Genomic DNA, 24495 nt, shown 5'->3' with positions numbered 1-24495 from the left:
TTTCAGATATGTAAAAAAAAAAATTTTCTATTAAGAATAGTGTAATATTTTATTTTTTCATTTTTACTAAGATTTTTTTTTAGTTTTTAATATTTATAATGTAGTATAACGTAAGATTCTTGAGAAAAAAAAAAAAAAAATTAAATTCATTATTATGTTTTATTTAAATATTGATTACAAAAATATCTCATTTTTAAACACTTACAGGGATACAACTTATATAATTTAAAAAAAAAATAAATCTTATTATTTTATTTTTTTTTTAAATATATTTTTTTATTTTTAAATAAATGTGTATGCAATTATCTTATTTTCCTTTTTTTTTTTTATAAGTTTCTTTTGTTGTATTTTTACTTAATGAAACTTTAAGAAGAAAAAAATGCTATAATGAAAAGAAAGAGAAAAAATTGTATAGGATTATGTTACTGTTCATTTGATCAATTTCAGAGTATTTATACATAATTAAGTTTTTTTTGAATTTACATAATATACATTTATATTATTTATATTCTATAATAAATATTGATGAAAAAAAAAAATATGTATATAAGAAAAATAAAATTCTTTTACAGGCATAATAAATTAATATATATTTGCATTTAATTTATAAAATGAATAAACTTATATTTTTTTTTTTTTTTTTTCCAATAATTTTACTATATATTTTATTAATTTATGTATTTTTTTTTTTTTTTTTAAATATGTTTTATTTCATTAATTTTTTTAATTTGCTTTATATTAGGAGGGATTGAATTTATTAAAGAAACAGATGCAATATTAGATGAAGACATATTCATAATATTAAAAAGAGTATGTTCTTTTTTATTTTTTTGTGTTAAAAACAATAACTTTGATATATTATTTGATTATGAAAATAAAAAAAGGTTATCAGAAAATGAGAAGAAAAATATAGAGGAAATAAAGGATACCAACTATTTAATTCTGAATAAAAACGAGATAATTGAAGATTATGAATTTAATCAAGAAGATTTTATAATAATTAAAAATATTAATAGATTACTATTAAATAAATTAATAGATAATTATGTTGGGTATTCATGGTTATGTTTAATTTTATCAGAATATCTGAATAACTTAGATGATTATATTCACGATGAAGTAAATAAAAATGAAGAAGATGAATTAAAAAAAAACGATAAATATAATATTATAAAAGAAATAGTACAATTACAAGAAAATTGTAAATTTGAACATGATAGCAGAAAAAAATATTGCAACAAAATGAAAAAAAAAGTGAAAAAAAAAAGAGATGAAAAAAAACGAAGTTATATTAATTATTTATTTTGTTATTACAGTAATTATTCTAGTTATATTTGTAATAATGATAATACAAATAATAATTTCAATAATGATAGTGCATTTTATTTAAATGATAACAGTAGTTATGATTGGGTTTTTAGTGATGATAACAATTTAAGAAGAATTAATAATCAAAAATATGATGAAAAAAACATAGCTTTGGAAAATTCTAAATTTTCTGGTGAATGCCTTAATAAGAAAACTTGTACAGATGGAAACTGTAGCGAGATATATGAAAATAAAAGATTAAGTAAAAAGAGAAAAATCATGGAAAATCAATATTGTTTGAAGACTAACATTAAGACAACAAGTACAGAGGATGATTATATAAAAAGAAATAATCAACATAAAAAGTTTGAAGTAAATAATAACAGCATGAAACGTTTTTATGAAGATGATAAGTTTGTTGAAAGAAATTATCATTTTTCGAATAATGAGGAATTTCTCAGTCCTCTGAAAAGAAAGGAAAAAAGGATTGCTAAAAAATATTTTTCAAATAATTTTATAGGTTATAACTTAAAGAAAAATGATAGTGATAATAATAAAAATATATTTACTAATAAGAATGTTTATGATAATAAGAAATTAAATTACAGTGATATTAATTTTAATGATAATAATATAGATTCTGAAAATATAAATGAAAAAAAATTAGATGAAATAAATTTAATTAATGATATAACGTTAGATAGTAAAAACTTACCTAATGATAACAATCTATTTAATAATTTAAAAATACACGATCATAAAATAAAGAAAGAAGATAACATAAGTGATAATCAGTTGCATTATTTATACAAGGCATTATGTGACTTTTTGTCAACAAAATATAAAACAAATAAATTACTGAAGTATATGGATGAGTATAGAGACATGTATGCATGGAAACCACCATCATTTTATTGGAAAATTTTAAAAAATAAGTATGTAGTTAGAGAAATATTAAAATTGTATGAAGAAAGATATTTAGACCCTTTTTTATCATGCTTGTATGAAGATTTTGTGAACAAATATTATTTTGAAGATAAAGAAAATAATAATATAACTACATATACAAGTAATTTTAATGTTTTTACTTTAAGAATTAGTGAAGAAATACAAAAGTTTTTATTATTAGATGAACCTGAAGAAGAAAAAGATATTTTAAGTATATGCAAAAATATTTGTATCAGTGAAAACTCATACATATATGCACAGTTAATATTAGAATATATATATAGAAATAACAATGATAGTAGTATGAGAAGATTATCTCAATATCTATGCCTTTATATTTTATATAGAGATATAAATGTATATAATATTTGCAATAATTATTTTTCTAATATAATAGAAAACGAAGTAAGTATTTCTTATTTAATTTTTAAAATTAATAATTTACATAACTACAATTCATTATACAATATTTTCAAAAATATATATATGACCAGAAATAAAGGATGCATGAATATTAATCATACAGATATAATAAATTTGCATAATGCTATTTTAAGAATTTTAAAAATTTTTAATGGAAAAAAATTATTATTATTTGATTCAACCTATATGTTTAATCTTAAAAATTTACAAAAAGTTATGAAAAAAGAAAAAATTAAAGAAAAAAAAACATTACTACAGGAAGAATATAGTAATAATGAATATTTTTACTCAGATACGAAGAATCATTGTATTAATTCAAATAATTCATATAAAAATAGTAATAGAGAAATATCAGAAAATGTAAGAAACAATTCAAATGAAGAAGAAAGTGTAGGTTCACATTATTCTAAAGGTTACGATATAATAAAAGATAAAAAAATGAAAAACGATAATGACACAAATATTACTAGCAATAATAAATTTAAGAGTAATAATAACTATACTCCTGAAATAAATAAATCAAAAAATTCTTTATATGGGACTTATGAAAAAAATGAAAAAAAAAAGAAAAATGGAAAAAAAATTAAAAGCATTATGAGTGAATTCTTATTGCCTTCTGCATCTCAATATGGAAACAAAAATTTTAATTATAAAAAGGAATTTCTGAGAATAAATATTTATGCAGAAAAAATTCCTCTTATCCATATTAGAGATATTTTTTTTATTAACAACATCATAAATATATTTGTTATTAATAATAATTTATTTTCTAATGATATTTATAAAATATATGCAAAGGTTCTTATTTTTTTGACTACTTACTCTCCTTATGAATATGTGTACAATTATTATTACTTTTTTTTTTTAAAGAAAAAGAAAAAAATTTCCCAAAATTATTCAAGTTCCTTTTTTAATATTTATGACGATAGCATTTCTATTAACTTTAAAAAAAAAAAGAAGAATGAAAAAGGGAAAGAAATAGAAGAGAAGTTGGAAGAGGAAGAAGATCAAGAAGAAGAAGAAGAAGAAGAAGAAGAAGAAGAAGAAGATCAAGAAGATCAAGAAGAAGAAGAGGAAGAAGATCAAGAAGATCAAGAAGATCAAGAAGATCAAGAAGATCAAGAAGATCAAGAAGAAGAAGAAGAGGAAGAAGATCAAGAAGAAGAGGAAGAAAATCAAGAAGAAGAAAAAGAGCAAGAAGATAAAGAAGAAGATAGAGAAAAAGAAGAGGAAGAAGAAAAAATAAAACCTAATAGTGAAGGTAATAGAAAAGAATATAAAGATGAAATACGATTTTATGAATTTTTAAGAATAAGTAATATGGATAAAAAAAAATTTACTTTAAAAAAAGAAAGTAATTTTATCAGTAAAGATAAAAATGATGAAAAAGAATTAAATGAAAGAGATTTAGTAAAATATTCTTGTAAGATAAAAAAAGGGGGAGATTGTAAAACATATTTGAATACATATGAGAAAGATAATAATTATGATTTAGATGTAATACATCGTAAATATGATTATAAAGATTATGAAGATTATAAAGTTGAAGAAAAACATATTAATAACAATAATGAATCTATTATTGATTGTAATAAATCCTTAAATAATAAAAATAACTATAATTCAAATAACCATAATATTATACAACGAACAAAAACAAATTTTGATAAAAACTTTGTTAATAAAAGAAATTGTACAGAGGTATTCAATGAAAAAAATTTATTAAAAACTAATGAAAAAAAAAAAAAAATACAAAGTAAAAATGCATATCAAAAAAAAAAAAACAATTTATATGGATACGAGTCTAAAGATATATCTGATTACAGCAATAATTGTATTAATGATAAGCACGATAATATTGTAAATAATAATTATAATCATACTAACAATATAGATAATAAAAAAAGTAATATAAATGATAAATTAAGAGAAATAAGTAACGTAAAGGGTGCTATATTTCCATATGATAATAATAATTTTTTAAGAAATGATATGGAAAATAATAGTTTAACTTCATTTAACGAAATAAATGATAGTATAAACAAAAATAAAGTTATAGATAATGCAAAATCATTAGAAATTAATAATATTTTAAATTATAAAAATGAAAATGATACTACTACTAATAATAATTTAAATGATATTTTTGAATTAAAAACAGAAGTAAAATCTTGCGATGAAGTAAAAAGTAGCGTATTTCAGAATATAAAAACAAAAAAAAAATTAAAAACAAGTAGAATGAATAAAAAAAAGAAATATTATTTTTATAAATTATTTCATAAATTTAGATTAACATATAATAATTTTATAAAATATATTCAAAAAGAAATTTTTCATATATATCAAATTATTCATGGAAACTACTCAGATGTATTTAAAGATAAATTATTACTCGGAAAGATTAATAGCAACTTATCAGCATCTATTATATATAAATATTTATATAATAATATTTATGAATATGTTAATTTATCAAAAATTAATTTGATATATCCAAAATTTATTTTACTAAAATATATTATTGATAAGTATCCTCAAAAAAGATTTCTAACTCTATATTTTTTGAAGTAAGATTAAAAAAAAAAAAAAATTATACATATGTGTATATGCGTATACATGTTTTCTTTTTTTTTTAGAGAATTATATATATTTATAATTGAAAAAGAAAAAGCGTTAGAGGAATATGCTGAATTAAGAGAAAACATTATTTTGTTTTTTGTTTACTTAATTAGATTTGAAAATATGTTTTGTTATGTAGTAAATATAATTAAATCAATGGTAAATTTTTCTTTTTATTTATCTACTATATATTAGAAAAAACAAAACAAAACAAAACAAAACAAAACAAAACAAAATAAAATAAAATAAAATAAATAAATATAAGACAAAAAAAAAAAAGTATTTTAATAATACATAAATGTAAATGTTTTTTTTATTTTTATATCAGGTTTACTTATTAGATAAATCATTAATAAGATTATTTATAATGAAAACATTAACATATTGTTCACCTCCCTATGATTTAAAATTTTGCGAATCTCTTTTAAAATTTATTTATTTAGTTTTAAAAAAAGGTAATTAAATAAAATTATATATATAAACTTATGAAAGATATATACTAAATTAAAAAGAAAAAATAATATAAAACATAAAAAAACTTATACTTTCTTTTTAGGTGGTATTTATTATAAAAGTGAATTCAAAAAAATAATAAATAAATTTTTAGATGAAATTGTAGAAATGCACAAAATTAATCAAACTTCTAAAACTAAAGATGTAAGACAATATAAATATATATTCCTTTATAAGTTAATTTTATAATAAAAATGTAAATTTTATTTTAATAATTTTTTTTTTTTTTTTTTTTAGCTGTACATTTTAAGTAATTATATTAAAGAACAAATGATAAAATCAGAAAATGAAATAGAAACACATTAATTTATTCTACTTCATTTTTTTTTTTTTTTTTGTTATATATTATACATATATTATTGTTATTTTACAATTACTTTATTATTCTGTTATATTTTTTGTTTTCATATTTATTTTATTCTGTTTTATTGTAAATTTGTTTAAATATATTTTGATTTGTTTTATTTTAACCTTATTCTTTTTTCATACAATTTAAATTTCTTAATTTCTTTATTGTAATTTAAAATTAAGAACTTTTATGTATATAATTAGATATAAAAATTATAAGACTTTAATAATCTTGATTTTAATTTATTCAAAAAATAATATTTACTATGCTATTTCAAATTTTTGAAAATGTTAAATACATATATATGTTAAAATAATGAAAGTGTATATTTTTCTTTTAATAGCAAAAAAGAAAAAATATAAAATAAAAAAATTAATTATTAAAATACAAATTGAAAAAAAAAAAAAAAAATAGGTAATGTACAAATTAACAAAATTGGATGATTGCCAAAAAAAAGAAAAAGAAAAAAATATAAGGGCTTTTTGTATTATGTATGTATTGTTTTTTTTTTTTTTTTTTTTAATAAATTTTAATTGTTTGTCTTTTTCAAATTAGATATAAAATTATTAAATTGTTCATTTGATGTATCATTATAATTTTTATTAGAATTTAGAGCATACTTTTGAAAATAATCAGTGTTGCTTTTACATATTGATTTTATATTAAAATCAATGTTATAGTCACTACTTCTATTATTAGGAGTAGTATTGTATTTTTTTATTTTCCCATCGTTTAATAAATTATTTTTTTCAATACATAAAGGATTTGAATTTAAATTTTTTTTATCATTATTTAAATTAATAGCTGTAAAGTTCATTGTATTACTGTTATTTTTCTTATCTTCTTCAATAATTTTTTTTAGTTCATCTATTTCTTCAATGAATGATTTCCTTTTTTTATTTATATCAACGATTTCATTTAAAGTATTTTTATTATTTTTTTCATTAATATGATGAATATTTATATGAAAATTATCATTTTCGTTAAAAATGGAATCATAATTTTGATCTGTTGATATGTATGAATCAACTTTATCTAAATTTTTTGCTTTAAAAATTTTATTTTTTAAGAAATTCAAATTTTTCTTCTCTTTTTTTTCTATTTTATTATCCGTATCATTCTCTTCCCTTTTTTCTATTTTTTTTTGTAAATTTGTGAGTATATTAATATATGTATTATCATTATTTTGGTTACTATATTTATTAAAATGCATAAAATTATAATTAGTTATATCCATTTTATCATGACTTTTATTGAGATTATTGAATAGTTCTATATAATTTTTTAATACATTAGAATTTTCTAATTTATTCAGAATATTTATATTTGAAATTTTTTTTTCATTTGTTATGTTATCATTATACCTATTTAATAATTTTGTCTTCATTTCTTCTTCATATTCAATGATATAATTTTTTTTTTCATTGTTATTTTTTAATAAATTGCTTGTTAAATAATTAGAATTTTTTTTTTGGTTATAAATATTGTATTCATTATTAATATTATTTTCGTTTTTGTTAATATCATTAGTACTTTGTTGTTCATCATTAAAATAAGAATGCATATTTTTATTAATAAGAGACGCATCCATTTCATGAATATTATGAATATTTTCATCATTTTTAAAATTGTCAAAAACATCTATTTCCTTATAGGAATTTTCTAATATAATATCTTCCTTTTTTTCTGTTTCTTTTAAAGAAAAATTATATTGTGTGAAAAAGTTATCACTATTAATATTTAAATTTTTATCATCTATAATATGATCATTTATTTGACTATCAAATAAATTTGATTTTAAATTTTCAGAAAAATATTTTCTTACTATATCATTGTTGAAGTTTGGATTTGAGTTATAGATGAAGTCTATTTCGTCTTCTAAATCATACACACTTTTTGTAATATTTCTATAATTATTGATACTTTCATTTACGTTGTTATATGCATTTTCATTTATTTTATCATTCATATTTTTGTTTATGCTCTTATTTATATCTTCATTCATATTTTGATATATATTTTTATTTATATTTTCTTGTGTATTTTTATTTATATTTTCTTGTGCATTTTTATTTATATTTTTATCAGTATTATTAATTATATGATTACTTGCATAATGGTTTTCCATCTTATATATAGCTTCTAATATATTAGAATCATTGCTATTTTTCTTGCTGTTGAAAGAAATATTAATTTTATTTTTTTCATCACTTCTTGGAGGAGGATTCACAAAATCTTCATTATAAATATTGTAAAAACGTTCATCGTTATTTTTAAAGAATAATTCATAATTTAAATTTCCTTTATTAGTTATTTCTTTAGAATAATTTATATCATTGGATATATAGCAACTATGAAGTTCATTTAAATTATTTAATTGGTTTAAGCATTCTTGATTTTTTTCTTGTTTATTTTTTTTTAATTCATCTTCAATCCACAAATAATTATCTTTTTCTTCACTTTTAAATTGATTATATTCATCATTTTTCAAATTGTTAAATTCTTCACTTTTAAATTGATTATATTCATCATTTTTCAAATTGTTAAATTCTTCACTTTTAAATTGATTATATTCATCATTTTTCAAATTGTTAAATTCTCCATTTTTAAATTGATTATATTCATCATTTTTCAAATTGTTAAATTCTCCATTTTTAAATTGATTATATTCATTATTTTTAAAATCGCTAAACTGTCCATTTTTAAATTGATTATATTCATTATTTTTAAAATAGCTAAATTGTCCATTTTTAAATTGATTATATTCATCATTTTTCAAATTGTTAGATTCTCCATTTTTAAATTGATTACATTCACTATTTTTAAATTGGATATAATTTTCTTCAGAATATGTATTCATTCCATATGAATTATTATCAAATACGCTTAATTCATCTTCATTTTCAGTATTATCATTTTTTTTATCATTATTTATATTAGAATGACAGTTTTTTGTTTTATTTAAATTGTAAGTATTTTCATGTATAAATAATAAAAGATTTTTTTTTATGTCGCTAGTATTTTTTATTTCTTTTTTTTCTTCATATTTATCTAAATTTAATAAAATATTATTAAAGTCTTTTATTTTATCAATATCATTGCAAATGGAGGTTAAGTGCCTGTTCTCCAACTTGAAAGTTACTATCTTTATTATAATTATTCATATTATTATTAATATAGTTATGATAAAATGAACATATGGAATTTTTTTGTAAATAATTTATAAGTTGCATTTTGATATTATCATTTGTTGAAATTTCTTTAATTGATTCTTTAAGTTTTTCAAAAGATAAATTTTGAATAAATTTATTCTGATTATTATAATTTTCTACATTAACATTTTCATTCGGTGAAACTTCATCTTCACATTTATCATTATAAGCGTTATTTTTAATAAATTGTTCTTCGTAAGAATTCCTCCTTTCTATTTCTGATTTTACATTTAATAAATTATTATCATTAGATGGAATATTTTCTAAGCTTCGGAAATTTTTATTTTGGGAATAAAAAAAGTAACATTTTGTTTTACATGCACAATTGACAGTACCAGTATATAAAATTTTTCTTTTAATTTTTTTTAAAATATTCTGTCCATGATTATATAATTCTATATGTTTAATAATTTTAACAACACTAAGACAAATATATTTACATCTCAGACAGTTAAAGTATTTATCTTTTTTTAATGCATCTAATTGTTTAACCCTATGATTTTCATTTGATATATGATTTGCGAAAGAATACACGCATGTAAATACTAACAGACATATATTGCATCTATAAACAAAAATTTTTTCATTTTCTAATTCATAACAATCACTAATTTTATCTTGTTTATCAATAGAATTATTACTTTTGCAATTTAAAATATCGGGTGCATTATTAATCATCATTATTATTTTTTTGATAAATTAAAAAAAAATATTTCTAGAACTTTTAGTTCTTAACATAATATATTTAATCTTTAAAATATATATATTTTTTTAACACTATTTATTTAAAGAGAATATATATAAATATAAAATACTTTATATTGACGAGATTTCCTACTTATTAATATATACAAGTAAATTTAAAAAAAATAAAAAAAAAAAAAATAAAATAAATTAGAATATATAGAACAAAATAAATTAGAATAAAAAAGTACACAATTAAATTAACAAAATAAAATAAATGAGGAGTTAAAATATTTTTATATATTTTCAAAATTTTTGATAAATTTTTATCAATGTAATTCACTGCATAAATATTCTAGTATCATAATAGGTTAAAATATACTTTTTAAAAGATTAAAATAATACCTTACATTAAAAAAATAATAAATATACATAGGATAAAAATAAATAAATATATATATATATAAATTTTTTTTTTTTTTTATTAATGATCATAATAAATTATAGTTACATATTATGTAACATCTTAACTTCATAAAAAAAAAAAATTACTGATTATTATATGATACTATAAAAAAATTTAGTTGTAAACCCATATAAAATATAATAACAAGAATAATATACATATATATATATATATATATAATATTAGTAAGTATATTTTTTTTTTTTTTGTAATTTTAAATAAATTATATATTAATAAAAATAAAAGGTGAATATAAATAGTATTTAATCAATAGTTTATAAAAGAATTAAATGAATATAAGAATTATAATTTGTAACTAATTTTTCTTAGTTTTAATAAAAAATTAAATGTATACAAATATATATATATATATATATATATATATATATATATATATATATATAAATTATATAAATTAAAATAAAAACAAAAAGAAAATTAAAAGAAAAAACTATTAATAATATTACTTTTCTCTAAAAAAAACTAATTATATACTTTAACTAAATAAAAAAAGACTAATCTTCTTAATGTTCAAAAAAAATATGTAGTCAAGAATAAAATTAGAGTTATCATATAAACTACTATTCATTTTAAAAAAGTGTTTTATGCATAAAAAATATAAAAAAATATGTATATATTTAACATATTGTGTTAATGATTTCAAGTGCTTTTATTTTTGTGTAAATAGATTTATTCTATATATATTATTTTGAATATCTTCGTAAAATGAAAAGTAATATTTTATGTGTAAATAGCAAAAAAAAAAAAAAAAATGAATAACTTAAAAAAACTTTAAATTACATGTTTAAAATATGTTAAAAAAAGAGATAAAATGATAATTATTCTGTTAAATGAAATGCTATTTTTGCTACTTTATTTTGTTTATTACCAAAAAAAAAAAAAAAAAAACATTTCATATACAACTAAAAAAATATTTTCAAATATATGTGAAAATAAGAAAAAATTGATTTAATAACTAAAAATTAATAGCAAATTCAATATAAAATATTTTACTTAATAAAATATATTTTTTTTTTTCTTTAAACTTAATATGAAATGAAAGAAGAGAAAAAAAAAAATAAGGGTATTTATGTCTATAAAAAAAAAAAAAATGAATAAATAAAATAAAATAATATTATGAAGAAAGAAAAAAAAGTATAAAAAAAAAATATATGTAATCTCAAAATAAAATATATTTTAATAATGCTGTTATATTTTTGTATAAATATATAAAAAAAAAAAAAGTGAAAATTTTTTATTAACTTATTAATTATTCAAAAAAATTAACACATTTCTTTTATTTCTACATATCTTTAAAAGAAAAAATTTCTAGTTTATAACTAATGTTATTTTTTTTTTTTTCTTTGATTTTGTTAAAAGTTATGAAAAAAAGAAAATAAAAGCATAAAGTGAAACATTTTTTGTTCTTTAATTATTATTTTTTTTTACTACATAAGAGTTATTCTTCATATATTTATAGGGAATTATACTTTAATAAATGATGTGCTTACATTTACTTCTTTTTTTATATGTTTATTCTATTGAAAAGAAGTCAATGTTGAGCATTTTAAAAAAATAAAAAGGACAAAAACAAATTGCAACTACAACTGTTTTTTTCAAAAGTAAAAATTTAGTTTCTTCTAAGGCATGCATGCATATCTAGTAAAAAAAAAAATAATTGAATGGTTATTGTATACTTTGAAATTATTAAAGTGTAAATAGCTTTTTTTCTTTTTTTTTCTTTTAAGTTCAAATTTAAATTTAAAAAAAAAAAAGGAATACTTAATAAATTTTGAGTTATTTAAAGGTAAAAATTAATATAAATTAATAATTATTTAAAAAATGCAAAATACTAACATTTAACATTTAATAAAAAAAAAAACTTTATAATTTTTTTTATTTACTTACAAAAGATTTCATATATGTTATGTTAACGAGTTTTCTTTTTAAAAAAAAAAAATTACAAGATTAAGACGAATTAATATTTTTTTATATACTACTATTAAAAATTATTTTCTTTGTATCATACATTTTTGATAGACTTTTAATGAAACATTTTTTTTAAAAATAATATATGTTTTTTTAAAAAAAATTAAGGGAATTTATGAAATTATTAATATAATTTAAAATTAATTTTTTTTTTTTTCTAATATACAGCAATTATATGAATATGCATACTTTTATTTATTTAGATATGTGAATTTAAAATTAACAAAAACAATAAAAATATAAGATGAAAAAAAGAAAAAAAATGATCAAATTAACAAGTAAATAGTTTAAAAAAAAAAAAAAAAAAAGATTAAATTAATATATTTTATATAATTTTAATAAAAAGTAAAATATAATAAAAACACAATAATTGTAATAAAGAATTAGTAATTAAAATAATGATATGTTGAAAAAAGGATTGCACATGTTGGAACTATTTTTACTAGTCTTGGAAATATTCCTATATAAAATCCTTTTATTCCATTTCTTTTAAAAATAAATTTCGAAACTGAAAAAATGTTATAATTATAATTATTCGTGAATTTAAAATAGTTATAATACTTATAACTATAGGTGTTACATCCATATTTATGAGAACCATACTTATAATAAATTGACCTGTGATTATTATGAGCGTAATTATTTACTTTAACATCGCATATATATTTGTTATTATATAAATTATTTTGACAAATATTATAAAAGCTGTTTGTTTTACTTCTAGAATATATATCATAATTTTTTATTTTTCTGTAATCAAATTCACTTTTATGAATTATATCAATGCATCTAGCTTGCATATTTGTTTTTATAATATCCAATGGGTGTGTTATAAAAGTAGTAATAGTACTACTTAGACACCCACATATAAATGGATAAACAAATTTTGTAATAAATTTTTTTCTTTTTTCAAATTCAGTATCTTTTTTTTTTATATAACTAACTAAATATTCGTTAAGTGACCAGTATAAAGCTGAAAATGGAATGTCTCTTATAAGAGTTGATGTAATACCTTTATATATATTTATTTTAACTTTTCTATTTTTTTTGTCTTTGAATATATCATATATGGTAATTTTATGATTATTACAAACATTCGCTTGAATATTTGTTTTATATAATTCTAATGGTGATGTAATTATTATTGAAATAAATCGTGAAATTGTTGCGCTAAGATAATATGGAATTCCTTTTTCTTTTAATTCTTCATAAACATAAAAAAATAAAGTGTTGTTTATTACATACAAATTAGTAGTGGAAACTAAACCTATAGAAAAAATAAAATAATGCATGCACATAAATTTAAGAAAAAAATAGGAGAAAGCAAATATATATATAAAAAAAAAAAAAAAAAAGTTATTTTTAAAATTAAGCATTACGAAGATAATTTATATTAAAACATATATATATATATTACCTCTATAAACTGCTTTAATTCCATAATTATTATAAATATTTTTAAAAGTTTGATAATAAAAAGAGTTAAATCTTAGTAAATTATTTTTTTTCTTTTTTGTAATTTTTTTTAAAATATATTTTTTGTCAAAACTTATATTATTGTTATATTGTATATAATTTTTTATTACATCAAGAGGTGTGCAAATAAGACTAACAAATATGCCTTCAAAAATGAAAAAAAAAAAAAATATATATATATATATATATATGTAATTTTGTTTATTATAATCTTTTATTTTTATTTTTTTTTTTTTTTTGAGATATATGAAGATTATAAATCTAATATATTTATTTCTTACTTGAAACTGTACTACTGTACACTATGTTCTGAATATTGATTGTTCTATTTTCCATTTTCTTTATTAATTTAAATATTTTTCTTTTTATTTTTTTTCTTTTTGTTCACCTAATATTTATTTATATATATAATTTTTTTTTTATTATTATTATTACTGTTTAATAAAAAATTTAGTCTTTTTTTTTTAATTCTAACATTTTCTTCTCTTTTTCTCTTATAAACTAATCCTTCATATTTAATGATTTTTTCTTATTTGTTTTTCATTTAATTAAAAATTGAAATTTTTAAATAATTAAAAAAAAAAAAAAAAAATTAAAATTAAAATAAAATAACATTATTTACTAACCTTATTATCAAATTTTCATTTAATTAAAAGGCTCAAAGTTACAAAATTTTTAAAATAAAAGGTTTCAAAAGGCATGCTTATAAATACAAGTATAAATATATATATAAGAAAGGATATTAATGTTATATACAGAATTATACACTGATAAAATAAATTTATGTAAAGTAATTTTATTAAAATATTATTGTCTAATATGTATATATAATTAATTAATTATTAAAATTACTCTATAAAGAACATAAATTAAAAAAAGTTACAATGTTTTTAATTATACCTTTTTAAAGCTATACTTTAATATATTTATGCTCATTTTTTTTCAGAAAATAAAAAAAATATATATTATTTTTTATTATATAAATATTATTTTAAATTTAAAAAAAAAAGGATAATTTAATAAATATATATATATTTTTAATAATGAATAAATAAGAAATAATATAATATTTTATATAAAAGTAAATAAAAAAAAAATATATATATAAATGCATAAACATTAATGTGGAAAATAACAAAATTTGCTGTTTTTATATTTAAAAAAAAAAAAAATAAAAGACTGTATTACTTTTTAAATCTCTAAAATATATTAATATAAACAAAAATACATAAGTAAATATATAAATAAGTGCAGCTATAATTATGATGCTAATTAATACTAATATAATTGTAAAATGAACTGTTAAAAAATTAAAAGCATGTAAATAATTTATTTAGAAAAAGGAGCAAACAAATGAATATGACACTATTATAAAAAAAAAAATTAGAACTTAAATTATAAAGATAAAATAAGATTAAAAAATTATAAAATAGCAATTTCCATTATTTTATTTTATTTTTTTTTTTTATATAAGCATTAAGTCAACTTAAAAAAAAAATATATAAATTTTAACCAAAATATTTAAGAAATATTAAATATTTCAGAATATCTATTTTTATTAATACTTTTATTAAATGTAACTTCTTTATTTAAAAAAATTTTAATTCAAAAATTTTATCACTTTTATTTTTTCACTGTTGTGTTCATAACATGTTCATAATCATAAATTCAATATATATACAATAAATAGTTATTTAAAAATTTATATATTTACATAATTCAAAGCATACAATTACTTCTAAAATTATTTTTAATTATGTATTTATCTGTTTTTTATATAAATTTTTCTTTTTAAAAAAATTATAATATATATAGATACGTTCAAAAAAAAAAAAAAAAAAAAAAAAAACTTAAAATTTTTATTTATTGAGAATAAAATTAAAGAATTTTTTTTTTAAATCTTTATATTGAAATATTAACAAATTAAGTAAAAAATATAAACTGAAAAGATTATTTTTTTAAAAAATTTGGGTTGATAAAAAATGTAAAAATTATTTAAAAAAAAAATGTATGTTAATTTAAACAGAAATATAAAAAAAATATGGAATGTGAAGAACATTTTTTTGAAAAAAGAAAATATTTTAGAAAAAAAATTACTATATTCTGTATATCCCGATAACTCATTAAATACTAAGAGTTACTCACTCAATAATTGTTTTTATTTTTTGAATGAATCTTTTATAAATTTTTCTTATAAAAAGGATGATAAAAATGTATACGAAATGAGAAGGGATAGAGGAGGGACAGTAAGGAAGAAGTTAAATAGAGAAAAAAAGAAAACACAAAAAAAACAAAAAAAAGATAGCATAGATATTCATAAATAAATAAATTAAAACATTAAGACAAATATATATATGCTTCAAATGAATTACTAATAAACTATTAGAATCATTGAAAATTGAAATTTTTTTTTACCCATGCATTTCATAATTAACTATTTAATACAAAATAATATTTATTATATGAATAAGCTGTGATACAAAATGTTTTAGAATATTTCTGTTTATTTTTTTCTAAATAAAAAAAAAAAAAAGTATACATAAAAATACATTTATATACACCTTTTTTTTGTAACTCTTTCATGGTTATACATTTTTTAATTTTTTTAAAACTTGGTAATTTATTAAAAAGATATGCATATATTTATATTGAATATTTAAAAATTTAAGTTGTTATTTTAGTATTAACAACTCTACGTATAATAAAATAAATTATGTTATTAATATTTAATGTAAATTATAGCAATAACATAAACAAATTTATAAATAATGTATATACATAAATAGGTTGTATATTTTAATGGGATTGAAAAAAAAATAAAAAAAAAATGTATTTATTTACAAGAAAAGTAAAAAATAGTATATAGAAATTAAAATGCTATAAATCATATTCAAATGTAAAAAATAAAAAAAATAATTTGATATATACATACAATTAAATTAAAATTTTTTTACAAAAATAATAATTATAATATAATTAATTACATTAATAGTTTTAATAATTATAAAATTAGTTAATAAAAATATAATTAACAATAATAAAATAAAAGTATAATTATTTCTTTATATTTTATTTAAATTAAATGAATTATAACAATAATATTGGTACTATCACAATATTAATTATATACGGTTGTTTGTTTTTTACATTGAGGGCAAAAATAAATAATAGTAGATCCTTCATCAGCACTTCTCGTTTGGATATTTATAAAATGTAAGAAGTCATTACCACACTCAGTACATTTTTCATAAGTTATATTATATGCTTTATTTTTTTCTTCTTTAAATAATGAAGTGTTTTTGTCAAGTGATATAATTTTATTTTTCCAATATTTCTTTTTGTTTTTATCAAATACATATTTTTCTCTATAGGAATGTAGTTCAATATAATTTTCTTTATCATTATATTGGTTTTGTAACTCTACATCGTCAATTATGGTTCCACAGTAAATGCATTTAATACTGTCATATGCAGCCTCCTTTTCATCTAGTTTTAATGAATTAAAAATTTTTATGTACATATATATATAATCATCATAATTATATATATAACCACAGTTTTTACAATAACTTTCTTTTTCTTTCTGAATATTTTTATTCATTATAGAATAATGAGTAATATCTGTAGCATTTTTTGCTAATCTTTCTATATCATAAAATTTTTTTCCTGTTAATAATTGACACAATTCGTCGTGCTCTATATTTATATTATTATTGAAATTGTCAATGAAATAATTTAGAATATTTTCTGTAGTTATTTCATCTTCTTTAAAACGAACTTTTTTCTTTTCCTTATCTTTATTTTCTTTTATTTCTACATTTTTTTCTTTATTTTTTTCTTTTTTTTTTTTTTCTTTTTTTCCTTTCTTATTATTTTCATATAATTCCATAGAATCATATTCTCCTTTTTCTTTCTTTACATTAAATTTTTCATTTAAAGTATTACTCATTTGTTTCTTAATTTTTTTTGAACTTTCTTGTTTCAATTCATCAGGTAATACATATTCTTCTGAAGGGGCATAATCTTTTTTTTTCCCCTCTTCTTTCATATTATTTTCTTCACATTTTTTTTTTTTTTTTTTTTTTAAATTACTTTCAATATAATCATTTGATGAAGGCAAAGATGATATATCATTAGTTACTTCATTTATGTTGAATTTCTCTTCGTTGCTACATTTGTTCTCAGGTTTTTTTTTTTTATTTGAATTTTTTTTTTTTTTATTATCCTTCTCTTTTTCAGAATTCATGATACATTAAAAAGAAGAAAAAAAAAAAAAAAATTATATATTGTGAATTATTCTTGTATTCATAATTATAATAATTTTTTCTTTTTTTTTTTTCATTTGAAATTAACTTTTTAATTTATACAATATTGTTACATACTTATTATATAAAGCTAGAAATATTAGAGAAATAAAAAATAAAATAAAGTTATTATTTAAAAAAAAATATTAGAAAAAATTATCTAAGGGATTAATTAATAAAAAACTCTAGCAACTGTCACATATAGCATATAATTTTTCATTTCATATTCAAATGAAACAATAAAATATGGAAAGTTTTATTATAAATATACATTATATTTATTAATATATAAAAAAAAAAAAAAATTAAGTACAAAAATTATAGTATAAACAAAATGAAATTATAAAATATATCATTAAAAGATAAAAATTTTTTTTTTTTTATATATAAAAATTATCTGTATAAAATTATTTAAAAGCATATAATTTAATTATTGTATACTCTTAGTAAAGCTAAGAAAAAAAAAAACATAAAAAAAGAAAAGAAAATAATATATACTTAGATATAAATGTATTCATAAATATATATATATATATTTTTATTCATATGTTTTTATAAATTATTTTATTTTATTTTTTTTATTATAGATTTCTTTTTTCATATTGAGTTATTTTTATATTTTATTATTTACCTATTTTAACAACTTGATAATCAACAAAAAATATTCTTTAAAAATATTCATTTTTTGATTTCCAACCTAAGAAAAAAATAAAATTATATACTATAATAAATTAAATATAAAATAAATCAATATAATTTTTTTTCATTTTGCTTTAGTACTTAATAAATATATATAATTTATAGATTCTAAAATATTATTCTTTTGTGTAAATTTACAAATTATTTAAAATTTTTATATATTTATTTTACATAAATTCTTGATAAAGATTAAATGTAGTGAAATTTTACTAATACTGCGTTTACACTTCTTTTAATTTTTCTTTTCATTTTATTTATTTATCTTTTTTTTTTTCCTTTTGATAAAAAATTAACAAAATTAAACTTATGAATCCAAATTATAATTTAAGATTATTAAAAAATGATAGATGTGATAACGTCTTACTTCTTATTATTTTTATATGTGGATTTGTACTTGGTTTATTGTTTAAGTTTTTAAATATTATCAAAAAGAAATTTGTTAAAATAAAAGAAGTTTACGCAAACTTAGATTTAAATTGTGATTGCAAGATGGTTTTTTGTGTTAGAACAGGTAATATTTTTATTCATACATACATTACAAATGATTTATTACTATTATTTAGTTTTATTAATTTCTTTTTTCTTTTTTTTCTCTTTAATTTTTATTAGATATAAAAATGAATAAAGGGAAAATATGTTCTCAATGTTGTCATGCATGCTTATCAGTTTATGAAAAAATTTTAAAAAGAAATAATCAACTTCAAAAAAAAAAATTAAACAAAAAAAATTGTCCCAGTTATTTCGACATATGGAAAAGAACAGGACAAAAAAAAATTGTTCTTAAAATATCAGTAGGATATTAAATAAAAATTTTTCTTTTTTTATATAACTTTTTTTAAAAGTAAAATTTTTTTTTCTTTGTTAGAGTTTAGAAGAAATGCATGAAATAGAAAAAAAGGCTCATATGGAAAACTTGCTAACATCTATAATCATTGATGCGGTAACTATAAAAAGAATTATATTTATTTCTTTTAAAAAAAGTTTATTAAATTTACTTTATTTTGCTTTGTTTTATTTTGTTTTAATTATATTTTTTTTAATTAAAGGGAAGAACTCAAATAGATCCAAATACACCAACAGTTCTTGCTATTGAACCAGGTATTCTATGAAATTTGAAAATAAGAAATTTTATTTTTAAGTATCATAAATTTATTATGTTTATATAAGTCAATGGAAAACTTTTTCTTCATATTTTTATTATATTTATGAAAGTTTTTTATTTCTATATATTGTATAACATATACGTATTTTTTGTTTTTTTAGTTCCTGATGAAATAGTCAATAAAATAACAGGACAATTAAAGCTTTTATAGATATTTTAAATAAAGCATATTATAATATAATAAAATATCAAAATATTTTTCTTTATTTATTTATTATTTATTTTTTTTTTTTTTTACGTGTGACTAAATCTTTTTTTTATTTATTTTTATTATTAAGTTTTTAATTTATTTTTATAATATATATATAAATTTTCAATGAACTTAAAAAAAATAAATTGAAAATTTTTTTTTTTTATGATATGTTGTTTTTCTAATTTAATTTTAAAGTTTTTCTTCTATACACATTTAGTTATTCTTATAATAGTAATATATAGAAATTTTTTGTGGATCAGAAATAATACTATTAATATGAATATTTTTTTGTTTCGTTTTTTCTATTTCTTTCTTTTCATTCATTTTATCTTGTATATCAAAATTTAATTTCTTCATTTCTTGATTATTGTTTATTTCATTTTGTATATCTGACGAAATGTATTTTTTTGCTATTAATACATAAATACTTCCTGCATTTTTTACAAGTTTAAAAACAATGCTGAAATTATTTTTTTTTAAAATATCTAAAGGGTTTCTATTTTCATAATAGCCATATTCCCATGGTATTTTTTGATTTGGGTATAAATTTAATTTTTCTAGGATATATCTAATAAGCTTGTTATATATAATTCCTCTTTCAACCAAATAAAACTTTCCATTATTCTTCATTGCTTGATAAACATTTTTTAAACTTTCATCAAGATATTCTAAAGAACATAATGTAAAGGAGGAGATAATAGAATCAAAAACTTCCGGATTAAAAATATTATTTTTTATATCATTATTTATAATATAAACAGGATAGGGTGGCTTAATTTTTTCCACTTTTTTTTTTAATTCCTCACACATATTCTCACTTTTTTCAACACATACTAATGCATCTATTTTATTTAAAAAAGAAAAATTTCTACCTGAACCTGCTCCTATTTCTAATACTACTCCTCGTGCCTTTCGAAAATTTTTTTTTTTGTATTTATTTATAGATGTAATTTTTTCTATAAAATCATTTTTCTCATCATAGTTTTTTGCTAATGCATCAAATATTTTAATTCGAAAGTTTTCTGTTGGATTATCTACTATATCATTTAGAGGTCTATTCTTTTTATATATATAAAAACAGCCAAAAATCACACCTCCATTTGCAACTGTTACTCCTAACAATAACTAAAAAATATATATAAAAAATTATATATATATTATCCTTTTTATCATAAAATAAGGAAAACAATATAATAGAAAATAATTAATAGAAACTTATACATATTTTACGAATTGCTCTTGTTTAATAATTAAATATTTTTTTATAAACTCTCAATTTTCGAAAAGAACATATATATTTTTGTATATTTTTTAACCTTTTTAAAGGAAGAAAAAGTAAACATAATTTTTTTTTCCTCTTCAATTATTCATAAATAAATGCATAAAAAAAAAAAAAAAATAATTACATTTGTTTCAAACAGTTACTTCATTCCTAATAAAGATACAAATAATTCGTATATATATATTAAAAAATATATATATAAATATTTATATAATTTTATATTCTTTGTTGCATGCTATTATTTTTATTTTGTTTTAGTTTTAATTTTAATTTAAACAATATAAAGTTTTACCCCTTGAAGAAGAACAATTTTCAAACTTTAATTTTGTAATCATTGTTCCATTATTCAATTATATTTTTAATATGAGAAAAAAGGTAAAATATAAAGATTGATAAAGTATTAAAGATGCAAAAGTCACATAATATAAAGAACATTAACATAAGAATGAAGTATGGTCATTTTTTTTACTTCTTCAGAAGAATTGTAAGATTTAAAAAACTAAAAAAAAGGTATGTTAAACAATATAAAAAAGAAAGGAAATTAGTTCAAAAAATTAATAAAAAAAAGTTTAATAAAAAAGAAAAAATAAATAAATTATATGGTATTATAAAAAAGGATACAGGAAAGAATAAAAAAAAGGGAAAAATTAATAAAAGACTTAATGACAAAGTTAATATTAAAAAAAAAAAAAAAACAGATAATAAAACAGAATCCAATAATTTACTAAATAATGAAAAAACAAAAAAAGTAATTAAAATTATAGGAAAAAACAAGAAAAAAAAAAAAAATGATAAAAGTTTTACTCAAAAAAAGTTAGAGAATATAAATCATTACAAAAAAAAAAAAATAATTAAAAAAAAACATAAAATTAAAGTTGGCAATAAGGAAAATAAAGCGGAAATATCAATATTTAAAGAAAATAATCAAGTTATACATATAGAAAAGATTAAAAATGATTGCAACTATAATACTTCAATCAATGAAAAATCCCATGATATACTAAACGAGATATTTAGAATACAATATTCAACTAATCCATTTAAAAATAATTCAATGCTAAACTATGCAAATAAAAATAATGCAATAGAAAAATCTGATAATAAAAATAATATAACGGAGCTATATTATAATAAAAATAATGTAAAAGAACTACATGACAATGATAGTAAATTAATACAGAAATTCTATTCCAAAAATAAAACAACAGATAACAATTTTAGTAAAGAGATGTTTAAATATTTTGTTTCTAGATGTATCGATTTAAAAAATTATATTGTCAAATACAATTCAAGTTTTAAAAATATTTTTAATAATTTATTTAATGAATATATGTTTCTAAAAAAGTATATAAATAGTAATCATAACGCTTACCATAAGTTAACTTTTTTTTTCAGTTGTAAACATTATTTAAAAAAGTTCAATTATTTTTTGTCTATGTTTTACGATGTTATAAAAGAGAATGACGAAGATTTAATGGTAGACTTATATAAAGAGGTAAAAATCAATAGAAGATTATTGTACTATATAGGAAGAATATTATCAAATTATTTAACATGTATAGCTTATAAAAAAATGGTATATATAATTATCATTTGTATTTCAAGAGTTCATACAGTTTTAAATTGCCTTCTTATATCAGAACCTTTTAAAAGTATTATACCTGAATTATTAGATATAATTAATCATATTAAAATATAAAAAAAAGTAAATAAACATATTATATTAAATTATTATTTATTTTTTTTTTTTTTTTTTTTGATATTTGTCTAAAATGTTTTTTGAAATATCATTTTTAAATTTAGTTAGTTAAATACCCTTATTATTTATTATTTTACATTATATTATTTTTTTTATTATTATTTATATTAGTCAATTATATTGCAGATAAAAAACTAAGATAAATTATATTATTGATATTTTTTTAGTTTTATTTTATCATTATTTTTATATTATTTGTATTTGCTGTTTTTAATTAATAATATTATCACTTATGCAATTTTTTATGTAATACTAAATATATCTTTAAGAATTTTGAACTTTAAAAAAATAAAAAAAAATAGGGATAAAATATAAAAAACTTTGATAGAATTAAAAAAAAATTAATTATAAGCAAAATTAATATATGTAACTATACATAAATTTTAAGTGAGAATAATAAGCATAGAGTAAAATATTTAATTACTTTTTCCTTTTCTTTTTTCATTAAAAAAAAAGATAATAAGTAAATATGAATCGTTAATAAATATCTTTAAGTAAATTCAATTTATATGTTTTTTCTCTTTCTTGGTTGTACTGTAGATTTAATATACATGCTTTATAATTATTTTATTTTCATCTAATAAATGTTTATAAATTAACTAGAATACTTTGGGAAAAAGAAAAATATTTAAAATGAAGGAAAAAATATATATATATATATATTCAAAAAATATCATTATTCTAATGGAATTTTATTTATATAATCTTAGAATTTGAGAGATATAAAAAAAAAAATTTCATTCTTTTCAATTAAAGTTGTTTATAATGAAGTTAATTAAAAGGATAATTATAAACAATTTAGTATAATATTTTGTGAAGAACAATATATAAAAATATAAGTTTGAAATAAAATTTAAATGAACTGAAACTGTAACATGAATATATTGCTAGTTATGATATACATATAAATAATATTATGAGCAAATATTTCTCACTTATTTTTCTAATAGAAAATAGAAAAATAATTTTAAAATGCATTAAAAAGAAAAAAAATATAAGGTAAATAATTTAATTAAAATAAAAAAGAAAAAAGAAAAAAGAAAAAAGAACAATGGAAATAGTATGAAACCCAATAATATATTTTACATTGGTTATGGTTAATTATACAA

The 24495-nt window shown here is 16.8% G+C and overlaps 8 protein-coding genes across 8 annotated transcripts; 4 read left to right on the top strand and 4 right to left on the bottom strand.

The window, feature by feature from the left end:
* Positions 1-387: 387 nt before the first annotated feature.
* PRELSG_0304900 (conserved Plasmodium protein, unknown function) lies at positions 388-6117 on the top strand (the record flags this gene model as incomplete). The annotated part of the gene is made up of 6 exons (XM_028680038.1): positions 388-448; positions 743-5246; positions 5316-5457; positions 5627-5753; positions 5855-5955; positions 6049-6117. 6 exons carry the CDS (start codon positions 388-390, stop codon positions 6115-6117), a joined length of 5004 nt encoding a protein of 1667 aa, XP_028531574.1.
* Positions 6118-6689: 572 nt separating this feature from the next.
* PRELSG_0304800 (conserved Plasmodium protein, unknown function) lies at positions 6690-10053 on the bottom strand (the record flags this gene model as incomplete). The annotated part of the gene is given in 2 exon segments (XM_028680036.1): positions 6690-9254; positions 9259-10053. Coding segments are annotated over 2 exon segments (3360 nt in total).
* Positions 10054-12894: 2841 nt separating this feature from the next.
* Positions 12895-14323, bottom strand: PRELSG_0304700 (mitochondrial carrier protein, putative; the record flags this gene model as incomplete). The annotated part of the gene is made up of 3 exons (XM_028680035.1): positions 12895-13778; positions 13929-14132; positions 14269-14323. 3 exons carry the CDS (start codon positions 14321-14323, stop codon positions 12895-12897), a joined length of 1143 nt encoding a protein of 380 aa, XP_028531572.1.
* Positions 14324-15993: 1670 nt separating this feature from the next.
* Positions 15994-16311, top strand: PRELSG_0304600 (conserved Plasmodium protein, unknown function; the record flags this gene model as incomplete). The annotated part of the gene is made up of 1 exon (XM_028680034.1): positions 15994-16311. The coding sequence occupies one exon, from the start codon at positions 15994-15996 to the stop codon at positions 16309-16311; it is 318 nt and encodes a 105-aa protein (XP_028531571.1).
* A 794-nt stretch (positions 16312-17105) lies between these two features.
* Positions 17106-18233, bottom strand: PRELSG_0304500 (transcription factor, putative; the record flags this gene model as incomplete). Its single annotated transcript, XM_028680033.1, has 1 exon — positions 17106-18233. One exon carries the CDS (start codon positions 18231-18233, stop codon positions 17106-17108), a length of 1128 nt encoding a protein of 375 aa, XP_028531570.1.
* Positions 18234-19296: 1063 nt separating this feature from the next.
* On the top strand, positions 19297-20303 carry PTH2 (peptidyl-tRNA hydrolase 2, putative; the record flags this gene model as incomplete). Its single annotated transcript, XM_028680032.1, has 5 exons — positions 19297-19501; positions 19600-19781; positions 19856-19930; positions 20037-20088; positions 20254-20303. 5 exons carry the CDS (start codon positions 19297-19299, stop codon positions 20301-20303), a joined length of 564 nt encoding a protein of 187 aa, XP_028531569.1.
* A 255-nt stretch (positions 20304-20558) lies between these two features.
* On the bottom strand, positions 20559-21688 carry PRELSG_0304300 (methyltransferase, putative; the record flags this gene model as incomplete). Its single annotated transcript, XM_028680031.1, has 2 exons — positions 20559-21470; positions 21662-21688. 2 exons carry the CDS (start codon positions 21686-21688, stop codon positions 20559-20561), a joined length of 939 nt encoding a protein of 312 aa, XP_028531568.1.
* A 345-nt stretch (positions 21689-22033) lies between these two features.
* On the top strand, positions 22034-23326 carry PRELSG_0304200 (conserved Plasmodium protein, unknown function; the record flags this gene model as incomplete). Its single annotated transcript, XM_028680030.1, has 1 exon — positions 22034-23326. One exon carries the CDS (start codon positions 22034-22036, stop codon positions 23324-23326), a length of 1293 nt encoding a protein of 430 aa, XP_028531567.1.
* Between the last annotated feature and the right edge of the window lie 1169 nt (positions 23327-24495).

The sequence above is a fragment of the Plasmodium relictum genome (genome assembly GCF_900005765.1).
Source record: "Plasmodium relictum strain SGS1 genome assembly, chromosome: 3".
In the NCBI taxonomy this organism is placed as follows: Eukaryota; Apicomplexa; class Aconoidasida; order Haemosporida; family Plasmodiidae; genus Plasmodium; species Plasmodium relictum.
The sequence above is the reverse complement of the archived record's forward strand: the minus strand, read 5'-3'. Positions and strand labels throughout refer to the sequence as shown.